Raw genomic sequence first — 17,653 nt, 5'->3', positions numbered from 1 at the left:
AAGTGAACTCGAGCCAAAAGGTTTTACTGTAAGTTTCTGGATTGAACGTGCGTACACAATTCTTGTTTTCTTTTTCTAAATTTATGAGGGTCCACCTCGACGAGGGTCCGCCTCTGTGGTGTAGTGGTTAGTGTGATTAGCTGCCACCCCCGGAGGTGCGGGTTCGATTCCCGGCTCTGCCACGAAATTTGAAAAGTGGTACGAGGGCTTGAACGGGGTCCACTCAGCCTCGGGAGGTCAAATGAGTAGAGGTGAGTTCGATTCCCACCTCAGCCATTCTCGAAGTGGTTTTCCGTGGTTTTCCACTTCTCCTCCAGGCAAATACCTAACTTCAGTCCACGGCCGCTTCCTTCCCTCTTCCTTGTCTATGCCTTCCAATCTTCCCATCCCCCGCAAGGCCCCTGTTCAGCATAGCAGGTGAGGCAGCCTGGGCGAGGTACTGGTCATCCTCCCCAGTTGTATCCCCCGACCCAGAGTCTGAAGCTCCAGGACACTGCCCTTGAGGCGGTATGTGTGGGATCCCTCGCTGAGTCCGAGGGAAAAGCCAACGCTGGAGGGTAAGCAGATTAAGACGACGACGACGAAGAAGAAGAAGAAGAAGAAGAAGAAGAAGAAGAAGAAGAAGAAGAAGAAGAAGAAGAAATTTACTAGGGAAGGTAGAGGTCTCCCGGCTTTAACTATTTGAATCTTTTCATCAAACGAACGGCCAGTAAATGGCTTTTCAAACTGATTTACAATTATATCCGTTTTAGACTCATCCATCGTTAATACCACATGTGCGCAAAATATAATAAAACACCGAAAACGACGAATAGCATAGGAACAGCACACACAGAATGAACTCACTAATCAGCAAAACACACAATTAATTAACTCACTAGTTAGCCACAACTGAAGCACTGGAGGTAATTCACCCCAGTGGCATTGGTCAGTTTCGTCATGTTGGGTTCTCGCTGGGGGGTAATTGTGGGTCCCGTTCGCTGTAAATATGCCGACTTTCTCCAAGTTGCTAACAGATGGCAGAGGGTAGCACGCGTATGGGGTGACAAATTCTGACCAAGTTTCAATTGCAGCGACATCGTTCGGAGGGTTTCAGAACTACGTCTGCCACCGAATGCAATTTTAAGATTGAATGCCTTGCATCCTTAACTCCTCCGTTTGCTGTCTCTTTCTTCTTAGAGTGGAGTAGACGGCGAGACTACACGAGCACCACACCTAGTCAAGCAACAGAATTAGTACAGCTGCGCGGAACTTTTGAACTTCTGAGAGATGAAATCGTTAATATTTGACTTGAAACAACCTAAAATCGTACATCAGACAGTTCTTTGTGTTATCATAACGCATGCAATGAATGCCTTGCATTCAAGGAGAATACGCCTCTGCTTGGTTGGCTTTCATGCGATATGGACTAAGCAACGAAAGTCTAAATTCATGAATTCTATTATTTTAGTCAGTACGGTAACACTGTGTGATCGGAACTTGTATTCTATATAACTTTTGTTATGTAATAGTTTTCTATACGACCAATAAGATAGGTATTTTTTTTTAAATAGACACTTTCCCAGACAGTAGATACCGATTTTCATTCAATTCTTTTCACCCATCAATTCTGGTGTACACCAAACGCGAACACAATTCGGCTCAATGAGCAGAGCTCCAGCTCAGGCAGGTAAAGGAGAAGAGTACACACTCTGACGGAAGGTACAGCATAGCAGCTGCTTGCACGGCTCTCAGATACAACTAGTGAAGGTGCGCGTATCTAAACGGATTTAAAACAGATTGACCTAGACTTAGTAACAAAACTCAAAATGCATGAATATCTCCGTTATTATAGCCGGTACGGTAAAAATGCATGTGACATAAATGATCGAAAATGTAATTCTATATAACTTAAGTAATGTAGTATTTATCGATAGGATCACTAATAACATACATATTTGATAATTTTAGGCCTTCCCCTAAACTACCATTTAACTCAGCGTGAATAAAATTATTTATAGCCTAGATTGTAGTGCCTCATTCCCCGACTTTACAAACTGATTGTTATTCAATTCTCTTCAGCTATTTTCTCGTGATGCGCGTACAGACAGACAGACAGACAGACAGACAGACAGACAGACAGACAGACAGACAGACAGACAGACAGACAGACAGACAGACAGACAGACAGACAGACAGACAGACAGACAGACAGACAGACAGACAGACAGACAGACAGACAGACAGACAGACAGACAGACAGACAGACAGACAGAGATGGCGGTAAATTAAAAAGTGCATTTCCTTGTTACTGTGGATACGCCCGATACAGAAATGCTATTCTTTTTAAATTCTGAGCAATGTACAGACACAACTCTTTTGTTTAAATAGATGAAGCCCTGCCTTAGCACTATAGTTCACCATTTCAGGTCAAATTTAATCTTTAATAATAATAATAATAATAATAATAATAATGACGACTTGCACACACTAATTCGTATGGTACAACTATTTCCGTACTGTTACTCCAAGTACCACTACTATCTGCTGCTCCCTTCTCCCTCGACAGCCAGCCGTCACGAGCTGAGTAGTGCCTGCTCATTAGAGTAAGGAGCTGATGACCTACGCATTAGGGAGACGGGTTGCAGTCCCCAGCCTCCAGCAAGGTTAGTTCCAAAATCCCACACTGCTCACTGTGAGGCGTGTGTTCTGTTGACGAAGTAACCTTTTGATTAATTTTAAAATGTTTTGTCAAAGTTTCTGATAGATATTTCATCAATATATGTCTTTTATTTTCTTAAATATGCTTATTTTTGAACACTAATGTAGTTCAGTATGAAGTTGTAAATCGTGTTCAGGAAGTTTCCATACATTGAAAGAGATTCCTCTGTACATAATTTTTCTGGTGCTGTTTGTTAGATGTGGTAGAGCAGCGTCTGGAGGTAGCGAAGAAGATCGGCGCTGACGGCACACTGCTGACGGGGAAACTGAATGAAGAAGAGATCGTAAAACAGATCTGGAATCTGTTCGGAGGTGACGGTCCAGACGTAGCACTTGACTGCAGTGGGACGGAGCCAGGACAACGACTAGCCTTCCTGGTACAGTATGAAATATTTTCCCAGGGTCTGAAGAGCCCATTATTTTCCCCTTAACACCACAATGATTATCACCGATCTCACTCAAGGTAACAGCGGAAGTACCTCAAGGTCTGTGTGAGAGTATCGAGGGTGCATGAGAGATTGTCTATAACAGAGGTGCTCAGCTGGGCGCCCGTTGAGGCTAGCCCGGTGCGGCCGGGCTGGCGTGACGTAAATGCGGGCAGCGTACGTAATTCACATTGAAGCGAGAGAGCGGACACACTTTGCAGGGAAGGGAGGGAGCTGTTTTTTTTCCTAGTTACTTTACGTCGCACCGGCACAGATAGGTCTTATGGCGACGATGGTATAGGGAAGGGCTAGGACTGGGAAGGAAGCGGCCGTGGCCTTAATTAAGGTACAGGCCCAGCATTTGCCTGATATGAAAATTGGAAACAACGGAAAACCATCTTCAGGGCTGCCGATAGTGGGTCTCGATCCCACTATCTCTCGGATGCAAGTACCGAGCTCGATAGCTGCAGTCGCTTAAGTGCGACCAGTATCCAGTAATCGGGAGATAGTGGGTTCGAGCCCCACTGTCTGCAGCCCTGAAAATGGTTTTCCGTGGTTTCCCATTTTCACGCCAGGCACATGCCGGGGCTGTACCTTAATTAAGGCCACGGCCGCTTCCTTCCAATTCCTAGGCCTTTCCCATCCCATCGTCGCCGTAAGACATATCTCTGTCGGTGCGACGTAAAGCAAAAAAAAAAAAAAAAAAAATTAAAAAATGCAAGTTCACAGCTGCGCGCCCCGACTCGCCCGGTTCAATTGTTCAATTGTGATTACGAAGCTCTCTTCCACTACTCAGGGAATGCTGACTGGGGAGCAGTATTTAAAATAAAGCGCTACAGTTGCAAAAAAAAAAAAAAAAAAAAACTTTTCAAGATAATCCGGATTGATTTATGCTGTGCTCGATACAAACAGTTTTATTTTCTGATATTTATTAATTCAAAGTAAACTGACACGTTATAATTTTTTGTTACAATCTACAAAGGTCAGGGTTTAAGTGTACAAGCTACGATTTACAATTCCTTCGATGGACATGACAGTATTTTCATTTTTCTTTAAAGTAAAACTACTGTTATTCATTAAGCAAAAAGTAATATAATTGTATAATTCAACAAGTTTACTACTACTCGATTTTGCAGTGTTGTAGTGTTGTGTGACTTTCTCTGTTCGCTGAATTTCTGAAAATAATATTACCGAGCTCGATAGCTGCAGTCGCTTAAGTGCGGCCAGTATCCAGTATTCGGGAGATAGTAGGTTCGAACCCCACTCTCGGCAGCCCTGAAAATGGTTTTCCGTGGTTTCCCATGTTCACACCAGACTGTACCTTAATCAAGGCCACGACCGCTTCCTTCCCACTCCTAGCCCTTCCTTGTCCCATCGTCGCCATATGACCTACCTGTGTCGGTGCGACGTAAAGCAAAAAAAAAAAGTATTTAAAATTTAACAGGCGTCCGATGATAATAGATAGCCTCTGAACGGGGAGAGTGAGTTTCATCACGAGCGAGGACATAGATATTTACTATCCAAGATTAAAGTTCAACAGCGTAAATGTATCTACCAGACAGATGTACAGTATGCCTTCAAATAAATAACTTAAGTGATGTTATTCCTGGTAAGCATGTTTGGATTGTTGGTAAGTTTATCAGATAATTTAAACCCGAACAACCACAAGCCACAACTTATCTACCTTAACTCCATATAATATTGGAAATGATTCTAAAGCACCTCTTAAAATTTAGTAGTGAAAATTGTAATTCATTACGAACATTATAAAATAGTTGAGGTTGTAGCCTAACTTTATTGTATCCGGCCAAAATACATAAACTGCATTGAACGTAAATAACTCGTGTCTTACAACGTAAATTGGAAATGACGTGGATTTCTGCCTTCTTTCTTTCATTATTTTCTACGTCCATTTCAAACTCGTGTATCGCCCCTGGTCAAAGATTGACTAAATTCTCACCCTCACCCACCCACCAGCAAAATTACAGCTAAGGGATTAACTTTTTATGGCATAGTGCTCAAGACTGGTATCGGTCGACGGGCAAAATGTTCTTACTTTGACCTTGAGTACGAAAAGGGTAATGGTATGGCATGGCTGTGGCGTAACCAAAACGTCACTGTGACTGAATAGCATATGCTCATCGCCTGACTGCCCGCCCAGTAGCGGCGTTTGAGAGTTAGAAGTGGGGGGGATAGAAAAAAAGTACCCGGGTTTGTGGGATATATTGGCGCGGGGGGAATAGGGGGTATATACATCGAAAATAAAAAAAAGCTACAAAGTGGTAAGTTTTTTTATGCTCTCTGAGCGAATTTCGACAGAGTTAAAGGTTGACAGTTTACCAACTTAAGTGCGGTAATAGTAGCTTTTTTGAGATTTTTATTCAATACTGTACAATAAAACTTTCACCAAAGGAATAATATTACACCTGTTTTACAATTAAATAGAAGTACGGTGTGATTATGCTATTGAAATCATATAGTATTTGACTACACACTAGGAAATTAACAAAGTGAAATGTCGTATGGCTGTTAGTGCCGGGATATCCCAGGACGGGTTCGGCTCGCCAAGTGCAGGTCTTTCTATTTGACTCCCGTAGGCGACCTGCGCGTCGTGATGAGGATGAAATGATGACGAAGGCAACACATACACCCAGGCCCCGTGCCATTGGAATTAACCAATTCATGTTAAAATCCCCGACCCGGCCGGGAATCGAGCCCGGGACCCTCTGAACTGAAGGCCAGTACGCTGACCGTTCAGCCAACGAGTCGGACACAGACACTAAAGATACTGCCAGACTGAAGAACACCCGCGGCAAGCGGGTAAATCATACCTGTGTCCATAACCTTGGCAAAAATATATACCCCTGCTACCCTTCCTCACAGCAGATGCGAAGTATCCACTACTTTTTGTGGCGCTATACAAATCGGTTAGCCTCGACGAACAATATTTTGTAATTATTTCCGCCAATAATTTTGTTCTTAATTCAAGAAAATAATGGAAACAATTAGCTGTAAAGGCAACAGGGCTTGTACAAATTGCTTCTTTTAAAAATAATTCCTATAATTCCTAGCTTCACCTGGATAAAATGGAAAACAAATCTAATGTTTTCTCCACAAAGTGGGGGCATCTGCCTCCCTCGTCCCCCCCCCCTAATTGCCGTTACTGTGCCCGTCCACTTACAATGCTGTGCGCCCGCGGGACGGATTGCCCAGCGTGAGCACCTCTGGTCTATAAAATACTCAGTGACGACTTTTGGATGCGCTTAGTGATAGTGATAATTTTAGAGTGCAACTGGACAACCATGCTCTCCAAGCACTAATTAGAGAGAAAACGAAAGAGGTCTGACACTTTGAATAATGAAGGTATCGGCAGAAGAAAGAGAAGGGCCACCAAGGGCGTGAGAATGAAAGACTCCCGAGGACTCACATACCTAATACCGACGGGGTCGGAAAAGAACAAGAGTTGACCAAGGAAGGTCGGTTAGATAGATGGACGCGAGAAGCCTGGTCCAAGTAAGAGGAAGTAATCGCAGGACTCACCTAGAGGAACAGTGGTCGCCAACCCATGCTCCCAAGTCGAGAGCCCTTTGTCCCCCTTTTAGTCGCCTCTTACGATAGGCAAAGTATACCGTCGATGTATTCTACCCACCCCATCCACAGGGTTTTGCAGGCGAGGCAGGTAGACCTACACTAATTAAGACAATCATAATCGTGCTTATTTAAGGACACCACGTACTCTTACACGATGAAAAAGTATATTTTTTGGCATCACTTTAATATTTTCTGGGTTTTGTGCTAATGGTACAGCTATGATTCTTGTAGCATATAAAAAGCAGTATATTCTGAGCTGTTTATGACCATGTAGTACTACTTTTCTTTTATAGGATGTGTGAAATTAATAAAAATTTGGACAGATACGTTTTCCAATTTTTTTTTTGTATAAGTTACTTCAGGTACACATTTCTCAGTTGTTTTTTATTCAAATACTCTCAAATTTTGTTCACATACTGGGAATAGACGTTGGCACATGAGTAACCACTTTGTTTAATTATTATTGGGACAGAATGCAAGAAAAAATTCCGAACGCTTTCTTTTCAAATTTATTCAAAAACATATACCAATTTTTCTCTTCCCAATCCAGGCCTACTATTTTTTGGAAATGAAAATAGGTTAACATTCAAGTACTACATTAGGCAAGTTAATGTACAAAATATTAGCCCTCTATCTTAAATGGTTTCCTAGTTATTGGTACCTAAACATGAAAAATGAGTATTAACGGGAAACAGCTGGCAAAGTTAAAAGTATAGTTTTCAGAGAGTTACCTGTATTTTAGAACATCCCAATTGCATAATCATGATCTTTCTCCAGTTCTGATTCTTCCCTCTTTCTATTTATATTCCTATTTCTCATCCAGGCCTCTTTGGTGATCTGTTCAGCATATTTTTCGGCATCTCGTACTCTCCACCTTGTCAACAGTGCTGACACTATTTTTCATGTTAGGTCCACATTTTATCCCCAAGTTCTTCAATACATTCATTCTAGCTGTTACAACTCCATTGAAACAGATTACTGCATCTAAAACACTCATCTTGAGAGTATTATGCCCAACGAGAACATTTTTGGTGCTCATCCCCAAATACAATGGTTCAAATTTGCATTAGGATTCTGAGTGCCACCATGTAAGCACTTGGCGAGGAGTTTTGTGTCACTCAGATCTCTGTAATTTGGTTTAATGTCAGCCATTACCGCTGCAGGAAGAGAATGTTTATGAGTGAAGATCTCACCAGATACCAGTGCTCTTTGATAATCACACCAAGTGTCACTACCCTTTGGATAGAGCTCGTGAATTGGGTGAACGTCTGTGGAGCACTTATGAAAAAATATGGCCCACACTTCCCTTCTCATTACATGCACATTATTCGATGATGCAGTTCTCCTGATAGCTAGGCCATAATAATTTTGATGTACATCTATTTCCCCATCAGTTAATCTACCTCGTCCTGACAATGTTTCGCCACCACAAAATCAAACATTTAATGATGATATCCAAGCAACACGATGTTCAACATAAACAATGTATACAAATACATGGGGCAAGCAGAAATATTTCAAGGAGTTTAAACATAAGCCAGGATTGCCAACCAAGGAATTCATGCATTTTTCAAGATGCTAAACAAGGGACCTTCTGTGTTATGTCTAATGATAACCAACAGTACACTGATGACATTTATAGGCGTGATGCTTGGGACGCTTATTTAGAAAAAAAAACGAATTTAAGGTACTTTTAGACGTCTAAACCCCAACAAACGATATATATTTGGATTCAGAAAAGAATGAAGAATTTTATGGTGCCATTATCAAAAAATCGATTTTTTCATCATGTAAGAGTACGTGGTGTCCTTAAAGGTAGATACATGTTACTTAATGACACAGGACAAATAACTCTCTCATGTACAGTATAATTGTCTTCTTAGCCTATATTATACAATAAAACTTTTATAGCGACTTCGGTTTCTGCGACATCTGGTCTGTAGCGTCAGTTGTTCCGTGTTGCCAACATGTGTAGACTACATCAGTCTTGGTTAACACTACAAACATATAATGCGTCTACGTCGTATATGAAAATGAAAACCTACAACCTGTTTTCCAGTCATTGACCGGGACAGGGGTGGAATAAATGAAGCTCCCATGTAGCGGCGAGGATAGGAATTGTGCCGGCTGCCGAAGCCTGTCGCACTTCTCTGGGGCAATGATTAATGACTGACAGATGAAATGAAATTATGTTGGAGAGTGGTGCTGGAATGAAAGATGACAGGGAAAACCGGAGTACCCGCAGAAAAACCTGTCCCGCTTCCGCTTTGTCCAGCACAAATCTCACATGGAGTGACCGGGATTTGAACCACGGAACCCTGCGGTTAGAAGCCGACGCGCTGCCGCCTGAGCCACGGAGGCTTCTCCTCGTATATCTATAACATAATTTTAAACTCGGTTTGGATTGGGACTCCAGACATGCGGGACTTTTATCAGCTGAAAAAACAAATGCCGCCAAAGCTGATGACGGTGATTTGCTGTAAAATAGACTGGGATGTTCTGAGCCAATGACACGTATCAAACTTTGACGATGTCCGAGTTACAGTGGAAGCTGAAACGAACGATGATAGGTGTATGGTAAGGGAAGTGAAGAATACGCAGTCACGGTCGAATAAACGACTCCCTTGAGTGTCCTCGAACATGGATGGAACATAGGCCTAGTTGGTGGGACTGCCGACCGGGAGGTCCTATGTGCCATGACGATAGGTTGGTAGATTGCTTGGTTCAGCTGGTTGTTTAAAACTCGAGTTTGCGACATTAGAACGTCGTTACAGCGATGTTTTATCCTATCTTCCGGCATTTCCGGAAGGATAAGAGGAGCGGCAATTTGTGGCAGAGGCTAGGGAATGTTAGATTGTACTAATGGAAGTAAACGAGGTTTTTAGTGGGATGTGGGGTTGCTGAGCGTACAAGAAGGAACATGCCATCGGTACTGGCACACTTATAAGGGGCTGCGAGTGACTAAGCCGGATGCCGAGCGTTTTGTTCGGGGATGCAGCATTTAGGGATTGGTGGGGGTGGGGGGGACTTGGCTGTCAGGGGCTCGGCTATTCGATCCACGATGGGGACTCCTGACTGCTTTACGTCGCAACGATACCGATAGGTCTTATGGCAACGATGGGATAGGAAAGGCCTAGGAATGGGAAGGTAGTGGCCGTGGCCTTAATTAAGGTACAGCCGCAGCATCTGTCTGGTGTGAAAATGGGAAACCCGGAAAACCATCTTCAGGGCTGCCGACAGTGGGGTTCGAACCTACTATCTCTCGGATGCAAGTTCATAGCTGCGCGCCCGTAACCGCACGGCCAACTCGCCCGGTGGAAGAAGAAGAAAAGTATAGAGTTTCTCTCATCAGTCGGCCGGCGGGCGCGCGGGGACTACTGGTTTTCAGTTGCACTAACACAGGATCACGAACTAAAACTACTTACCCTATGATCAAATTGTACATTTACTTGAACAAGAATCAAAATATCTCATTCATCAGTAATAACGAATAGTCCGCCTCTGTGGTGTAGTGGTTAGTGTGGTTAGCTGCCACCCCCAGAGGCCCGGGTTCGATTCCCGGCTCTGCCACGAAATTTGAAAAGTGGTACGAGGTCTGGAACGGGGTCCACTCAGCCTCGGGAGGTCAGCTGAGTAGAGGTGAGTTCGATTCCCACCTCAGCCATTCTGCAAGTGGTTTTCCGTGGTTTCCCACTTCTCCAGGCAAATGCCGGGATGGTACCTAACTTAAGGCCACGGCCGCTTCCTTCCCTCTTCCTTGTCTATCCTTTCCAATCTTCCCATCCCCCACCAAGGCCCCTGTTCAGATTAGCAGGTGAGGCCGCTTGGGCAAGGCACTGGTCATTCTCCCCAGTTGTATCCCCTGACCCAGAGTCTGAAGCTCCAGGACACTGCCCTTGAGGCGGTAGAGGTGGAATCCCTCGCTGAGTCCGAGGGAAAAACCGACCCTGGAGGGTAAACAGATTAAGAAAGAATAGGTACCAAAAAATTCAAATCTGATAATTATCTATTTATTTATTTATTTATTTATTTATTTATTTATTTATTTATTAGTAATAAGATATAGGCACAAGGTACTCCGTTTTACACTAGTGTTACTTTCTGAATGTCTGCCCTAAATAATTAGATATAAGAGCGTTATTACAATTTCTTAGCCACATTACACAAGGTGATTCAAATATTTTGACTGTAGGTGATTGTTTGTTGTAGGCCCCCAAGCCCCGAGGAGTAGCCGTGATGGTGGGAGTCGGTCCTCCTGAGATTAAGGCTCCTCTCCTGAGCGCTTGCCTCCGAGAAGTCGACATCAAGACGATCTTTAGATACTGTAACGAGTGAGTATCTCACATCCAACTATGGTAAAGTATATATGGTAAGCTGGGAAGCTCCCACATCTGTGTCATAAGTCAGAAAAACACCTCTTCATGATCGTGTCCAGCCCTCCTTTCAGTCCGTTAAACTTCTCAGCGGTGAACATCGCTGTGAAGTGGGTACACAAATCAGGTAAGTGTTCGTATCTGTCACTTACTCAGTCATCTAAAATGGATCATGATGATAAGTCGTCACTTCACTGCAGATATCGTTAGACGAGATCGAGCGAGTTGGCTACGCGGTTTGGGCCACGTAGCTGTGAGCTTGCATTCGGGAGATAGTGGGTTCGAACCCTACTCTTGATAGCCCTGAAGACGATTTTCCGTGGTTTCCAGTTTTCGAACCAGGCCAATGCTGGGGATTTACCTTAATTAAGGCTACGGTCACTTCCTTTCCGTCCTAGCTTTTCCTATCCCATCGTTGCAATAAGAACTGTCTGCGTTCGTGAGACGCAAATAATAATAATAATAATAATAATAATAATAATAATAATAATAATAATAATAATAATAATAATAATAATAATAATAATAATAATAATAATAATAATAATAATAATAATGCATTCTGTTTAGCACATGCTATCCGAAATACAGAAGTGGAGGTGAGTGGCGATTAGTGTTTTAAGGGTAAGTACAACTGGGCAACCATCCTCTATTAACACTAAACAGGAGGAAACTGCACTTCGAAGAAAAAAGGTGTCTGAAAAGGAAATCTAAGGACCAGAGAGCTCGTGAAAATGAAAGACTCCCTAGGTCTGGCAAACCTAGTACGGTTGTGATCGGAAGAAAACAAGAGTTGCCCAAGGCAGGTCAGGCAGGAAAGATGAAAGTGGGAAGCCTGACAAAGTAAGTGGAAACAATGCCAGGCTCAGTCAGAGGAACCGTGGTTGCCAACCCCCGCTCCAAAGTTCGGAGCCTCGGGTCACCGGTTAAAGTCTCCTCTTACAGCAGGGGTACATGAGCTTAATTATACCTCATTATTTTAATCATAATAATAACTAAATAACGAATGTAAACTACATCCCCTGCTCCACGAGAAACGTTTTTTATTTATTTAATCCAGGTTTGGTTTTCCCCCGGACTCAGGGAAAGATCCCACCTCTACGGCCTCAAGGGCAGTGTCCTGGAGCGTAAGACATTTGATCGGGGATACAACTGGGGAGCGGGACCAGTACCTCTCCCAGATGGCCTCACCTGCTTTGCTGAACCGGGGCTTTGTGGGGGATGCGATGATTGGATGGGATAGGCGAGGAAGAGGGACGGAAACGGCCATGGCCTTAAGTTAGATAGCCTACCATCCCGGCATTTGCCTGTAGGAGAAGTGGAAAACCACGGAAAGTCACTTCAAGGATGGCTGAGTCGGGAATCGAACCCCTTCTACTCAGTTGACCTCCCGAGACTGAGTGGACTCCGTTTCAGCCCTCGTACCACTTTTCAAATTTCGTGCCAGAGCCGGGCATTAAACCTGGGCCACCGGGTGTGGCACCTAATCACATTAACTACTGGCGGACTCCACGAGAAATTGCACCACAAAATTTGCTTATTTGCTTATTTATTCATTTTATTTAATTATTTATTTTACTATTTGCTCTACGTTGCACGGACACAGACATATATTACGGCGACGATGGGACAGGAAAGAGCTAGGAGTGGGAAAGAAGCGGCTGTGGCAACCATTCACTCGGTCAGCTATAGGGCCTAATAATAATAATAATAATAATAATAATAATAATAATAATAATAATAATAATAATAAAAGGTAGCTGGTGGGCATAAATTATGGCACTCCATATCAGAGACATTCTCAAAAAACGTCTGGCCATGGACTCATCTGCTGGATACCGCACCTTCCCAAAACACTGGCCGGGTGCAGGATAATGGAAAACCACGGAAGGCCACTCTCAGGACAGCTGATGGTGGAAACCAGCATTTTATCATCTCCCGAATGTGGATGTATGGAGTCTCCGTCACACTTCCACACCTCTTATTATAGCCATCAGTGGCTGTATTTGACAACGCTGGTGTAATCTACCGTAACACTGTACTTCTTTCATTTTTCACCTGAGTATCGTTCAAGTGTTATTGGTTGATCACGGTGTGTTTTTGTTTGTGTCCAGTTACCCGGCGGCTCTGGCGATGCTGGCTTCAGGCAAAGTGAACGTGAAGCAGCTCATCACTCACAACTACAAACTGGAGGAGGCTCTCCAGGCCTTCCAGACGGCCAGATCTGGCGTCGGCAACCCCATCAAGATCATGGTCCACTGTTCTCAGTGAAACGTAACACAACAATAAAGACGAATTTGTTTAGTTTACCTTTCTGGTCACCTCATTCCTAGCACACAGTCCTCTCCGTTGTCCTCATGAAGAATATCAACAACTTAACCAGTTAACAGCTGTCTATCGATATAATGTTATCGTTAGCGTGTTATCTTTTCATCGCACCCACGTGCACTTGTATGTATATGAAACTTCCTTATAGCACACATTTGGCCACAGAACGAACGGATGAATAGTTTACATACAAAAATAAAACAGTATATCTCATGCTGAAGGTTTATTTTTTATTTGATTACCAGGCTGTGCCCATTCACCCAATGATATGAAAACCTACAACCTGTTTTCCATTCATTGACCGGGTCAGGGATGGAATGAATGAAGCAGATATAGGCTATTAGTACGATGGGGTCGCCACTCCCAAAGTGATTTATTAATGAGTGATAGATGCTATGAAATGAGAATGGAGAGTGTTGCTGGAATGAAAGATGACAGGGAAAACCGGAGTACCCAGAGAAAAACCTGTCCCATCTCCTCTTTGTCCAGCACAAATCTCACATGGGACGACCGGAATTTGAATCACGGTAACCAGCGGTGAGAGGCCGACGCGCTGCCGTCTGAGCCACAGAGGCTTTCAGCCAATACTATTACAAAATTAAAATACAAGAATTATAAGAGTAATCGAGTTCTTTTGAGTCTTTACTTTTAAGACAAACCTGAAAACAAACATAAAACAAATAAACCAAAAACACACTAAAAGGAGTCAAACTGGTAACTGTTTCATACGTTTGATTGTTTGATCCGACCAGCAGAGATGTAACTGAAGTCTTGTTGGTAATGGGTACAGCTAGTTACAAAAATGTTGCAAAGTATGGGTTGGGAAGAATTGAGAGAAAGAAGAAGAGCTGCTCGACTAAGTGGTATGTTCCGAGCTGTGAGCGGCGAGATGGCGTGGAATGACATTAGTAGACGAATAAGTTTGAGTGGCGTTTATAAAAGTAGGAAAGATCACAATATGAAGATAAAGTTGGAATTCAAGAGGACAAACTGGGGCAAATATTCATTTATAGGAAGGGGAGTTAGGGGTTGGAATAACTTACAAAGGGAGACGTTCAATAAATTTCCAATTTCTTTGAAATCATTTAGGAAAAGGCTAGGGAAACAACCGATATGGAATCTGCCACCTGGGCGACTGCCCTAAATGCAGATCAGTAGCCTATTGATTGATTGATGGGAATTTTAGGTGCAAAAGTTTGGAAAAAGATGCTTTAATTTATTCGGAAAAGGTGCAGAAAAGTGTAAATTTTAATTGTAAATATTAATACAATTATCACCAGAACCAATTTTATATCATATAAAAGGACACAAAATTTATTCATGTTATCATGTATTAAAAAATCTTCCCAAAACAAGTCCCAGAACACAATGTTACGTCCAGAAAACTGTAAACACATTTAACATTTCAATGTTAGTTTCAGTGAGGTTGCATTCCGGTCACTAAGTAAACGCGTATACATATAAAGGGAATATTCAACGTGAACAGACACAAATGGTGCATATTTTGTTTGCAGTCGATATTAAATGCCTGTTTGTTGCAGCATCCTTTACATCAGGGTTTACCGGGCGAGTTGGCCGTGCGCGTAGAGGCGCGCGGCTGTGAGCTTGCATCCGGGAGATAGTAGGTTCGAATCCCACTATCGGCAGCCCTGAAGATGGTTTTCCGTGGTTTCCCATTTTACCACCAGGCAAATGCTGGGGCTGTACCTTAATTAAGGCCACGGCCGCTTCTTTCCAACTCCTAGGCCTTCCCTATCCCATCGTCGCCATAAGACCTATCTGTGTTGGTGCGACGTAAAGCCCCTAGCAAAAAAAATCAGGGTTTTACTGGGCGAGTTGGCCGTGCGGTTAGGGGCGCGCAGCTGTGAGCTCGCATCCGGGAGATAGTGGGTTCGAATACCACCGTCGGCAGCCTGTACATGGTTTTCCGTGGTTTCCCATTTTCACACCAGGCAAATGCTGGGGCTGTACCTTAATTTAGGCCACGGCCGTTTCCTTCCCATTCCTAGCACTCTCCTATCCCATCGGCACCATAAGACCTATCTGTGTAGGTGCGACGTAAAGCAAATAGCCAGAAAAATCATGGTTATTGCCGGGCTGAGTGGCTCAGACGGTTTAGGCCCTGGCCTTCTGACCCTAATGTGGCAGGCTCGATCCTGGCTCAGTCTGGTGGGATTTGAAAGTGCTCAAATACGTCAGTCTCGTGTCGGTAGACTTACTAGCATGTAAAAGAACTCCTACGGGACTAAAGTCCGGCACCTCGGCGTCTCCGAAAACCGTAAAAGTACATAGCTAGTGGGACGTAAAGCAAATATTATTATTATTATTATTATTATTATTATTATTATTATTATTATTATTATTATTAGAGCCTCCGTGGCTCAGGCGGCAGCGCGCCGGCCTCTCACCGCTGGATACCTTGGTTCAAATCCCGGTCATTCATTTGTCAGATTTGTGGTGAACAAAGCGGAGGCGGGGCAGGTTTTTCTCCGGGTACTCCGGCTTTCCCTGTCATCTCTCATTCCAGTAATACTCTCCATTAACATTTCATCTCATCTGTTAGTCATTTTAGTCATTTATCATTGCCCCAGAGGAGTGAGACAGGTTTCGGCAGCCGGCACATTTCCTATCCTCGCCGTTAGATGGGGGCTTCATTCATTCCATTCCTCACCGGGTCGAATGACTGGAAACAGGCTGTGGATTTTCATTATTATTATTATTATTATTATTATTGTACCGGGCGGTACACCTCCACGCCGCTAATTTAAAATGTGCGCCAATTGAAACTCCTCTGCTGGAGGAACTCTGAACCTTATTGGTGGTATTAATTTTCAAGTTTCTCAGAAGATGTCACTACGTGGAAAATTTGGAGTTTTTGAACTGTGTCATTTTCGACGTATTTTTGTTTTGCTTGTAGTAAGAAGTGTGAACTTTCTCTTCTAGAGGACACTACTGAAGATCAACAATAGTGCACCCTAGTGCGGAGTGAAAGAACTACTTTTTTTGGAGAAGTTCTTATTTCAAAAGTTTGTTTCTTGTTAAATTTCTTTATGTTATTGTTTAAGTTGGCTGTATACCCCTCTTTTTCCCCTTGTTTTAGATTTATCCAATCCCGAATTTCTTTTAGTAATTTCCGACCAATCCGATGTATCTTCCCCCAACTTGGATATGTGTCTGTACCCTAGCCAATAAAGTGATTGTGGGCGGGTGTTCGCTTCCCTAAAACGCCTAGAACCTTCCGCGAGAGTATTTAAACTGCTGATTTTTGGGTCTCCGGGCCACTTCTGTTCCATCTTTCAGTGTGTAAAGTACATAGCAGGGGGCGGGAAGCGCCTCTTTCTTCTCCAGCTGTTCAACACCAGGTAATGGCCTCTTAATAACTTCTTTTCTTGCTAGGTCGGCAGTTTAACTCTCGGAGCGGGTTCGAAGCGTTTCCACCATGTAACCTTTTCCTAAAATGTAACCAATCTTTCATCTATTCTCTTTTAAAGCTGCATATTGGGATAGAGAGTGCTAACCCTCTCGAGCTCCCACTCACATTGTTTCGAGGTGAACTTATTTTCGCAACCTATTCTTCGTTAACGTAAAACAAATTGCTCTTTTCTAAAGTCACCTCTGTAGTATGGGATTAGCCCTTGCATTAGTGGCCTAGAGCCAGATTAGGTTTTAAAAACAAGTGTATTAGGAGTGCAGATCGCCTCCTCTCAAATTATTATTTTAGAGGTCATGTAATTGCCCCTTTTCATTTAATAGACCTCAGTAGGTTGGGTATTTTACCCCTGTGTCTATGTCCAGTGAGGACAACTCGAAGGTGGAGTTTGGTGTGGCCTTTGAGAGGCTTAAAGTTGAGAGCGTGTGGCTCTTTTAAAAATTGAGTGTTGTATGCCTCGTGGAGGCTTTTCAGTGTAATTTGGAGCAAGGACTCCTAGGCATGAATGGGGTTTTCTGCCCCTCTGTTGAAACTTGTGTTTGGGGTAAAACTGAGCTGATTGCCCAAGCATTGTGAAGTCAGGGCGCGAAGCCCAAATCCTGTAAATATTGTAACTACCCTTTTGACTTGCTACTTTGTACCTGCCATGCTTGTTATTTCCTTATTTTGAAAAGAAAATATAACCATGTTAAATTTTACATTAACTTTGATTCCGTAGTTTGAGACCCGTTCACGCCCGCACCTTCTTTCACCTCTACCTACCGCTAAAACACGGTAACAAGTGGTAGCAGAGCGCGGTTGAATGG

General features: G+C 43.2%; 1 protein-coding gene across 1 annotated transcript in view; it reads left to right on the top strand.

Annotated features, from left to right (window-relative positions):
* LOC136858680 (sorbitol dehydrogenase) overlaps window positions 1-13,398 on the top strand; it is a 46,123-nt gene extending 32,725 nt beyond the window's left edge. Inside the window, exons 6-8 of the mRNA XM_067138401.2 lie at window positions 2,899-3,077; window positions 10,926-11,047; window positions 13,204-13,398. Coding sequence (XP_066994502.2) covers window positions 2,899-3,077; window positions 10,926-11,047; window positions 13,204-13,360 — 458 coding nt within the window. The 3' untranslated portion in view covers window positions 13,361-13,398. The remainder of the gene's footprint in view (window positions 1-2,898; window positions 3,078-10,925; window positions 11,048-13,203) is intronic.
* The last annotated feature ends 4,255 nt before the right edge of the window (window positions 13,399-17,653 follow it).

Source organism: Anabrus simplex, chromosome 1, assembly GCF_040414725.1.
Source record: "Anabrus simplex isolate iqAnaSimp1 chromosome 1, ASM4041472v1, whole genome shotgun sequence".
Lineage (NCBI taxonomy): Eukaryota > Metazoa > Arthropoda > Insecta > Orthoptera > Tettigoniidae > Anabrus > Anabrus simplex.
The sequence above is the reverse complement of the archived record's forward strand: the minus strand, read 5'-3'. Positions and strand labels throughout refer to the sequence as shown.